This window comes from Austrofundulus limnaeus, unplaced genomic scaffold (assembly GCF_001266775.1).
Source record: "Austrofundulus limnaeus strain Quisiro unplaced genomic scaffold, Austrofundulus_limnaeus-1.0 Scaffold137, whole genome shotgun sequence".
In the NCBI taxonomy this organism is placed as follows: domain Eukaryota; kingdom Metazoa; phylum Chordata; class Actinopteri; order Cyprinodontiformes; family Rivulidae; genus Austrofundulus; species Austrofundulus limnaeus.
Window position 1 is genome coordinate 1,247,804 of NW_013952539.1, and position 1,103 is coordinate 1,248,906.

Sequence of the window (1,103 nt, forward strand, 5' to 3'; positions counted from 1 at the left end):
GAACGATATGGTCCAGCTCACAACCACAGTCAGCCTGTTTGTCATCAGTTATGTTTTCTATAAAATTAATGTTTCTGTTTGTTGTTTCATTGTTACCTTTGCTGTTCTCACCTCTTTAAACACCCCATTAAATTTAGCTGTGATGTCTATAGAGCGCTACATCGCTGTGTGCTTCCCTCTGAGACACGCTGAGCTCTGCACCGTCAGACGAACTTATATTCTGATTGTCTGGATTTGGGTTTTGAGTTCTGTGTTAGTTATACCTGATATATTTCTCATTGTAGCTACAGAACCTGCATGGCTGTTTTATTCCACAGTATTTTGTGACAGAGATACTATATTCCGACACCCAGTCAGTATAAAAAAGAGGGATGTTTCTAACATAGTTTTATTAACTGCAGTTTGGCTCACTCTCTTCTGTACCTATATAAAGATTTTCTTTGTTGCTAAAGCAGCTAATTCAGCTGATGGAAAAGCTAAAAAGGCCAGAAACACCATCCTGCTTCATGGCTTTCAGCTCCTCTTATGTATGCTGACATATGTGTACCCTATGTTCAGAAATTCACTGGTATATTTGTTCCCTAATAATTATTTACATGTCCTCTTTGTTTGGTACATCATCATCCAGATTCTCCCCAGGTTTGTCAGTCCCATTGTHTACGGACTACGAGACAATGTCTTTAAACAGCATTTAAGAAAACATTTGCTCTGTGTTATGAAAACAGGAAATGAACCACAGCTTTCAGTGAAACTTGTAATGTTTTTTAGAATTGAACCTACACAAAAAATTGTTGGGAAGAAATAGCTTGTCTTTGTTAATGTTTTAATCACACAGTACAGAAACAGGTTTTGTTTTTGTTGCACTCAATTATAAAATGCCACTAGTTGGAGAAAAACTCTGGACATCTGACCTCATCTGACACTATTTTATGTAATCTGGGTTATTTTAGGGGTGTAAGAAAATATAGATACACTAAAATATCACAATATTTCGTTTCCTGATACTGTTTCTATTTTCTAAAGCCCTGTATTGATTTTTAATTAAGGTTGAAAATGTCTACTTTCCGGCCAATGRTTCATTTTTCATGTTGTAGTTCAGTATA

General features: G+C 36.0%; 1 protein-coding gene across 1 annotated transcript in view; it reads left to right on the forward strand.

Moving 5' to 3' along the window:
• Window positions 1-805, forward strand: part of LOC106522799 (olfactory receptor 6K3-like) — a 7,131-nt gene extending 6,326 nt beyond the window's left edge. The window contains exon 2 of the mRNA XM_014015974.1: window positions 1-805. Within this exon, the coding sequence (XP_013871428.1) occupies window positions 1-805 (805 nt within the window).
• Window positions 806-1,103: the final 298 nt, after the last annotated feature.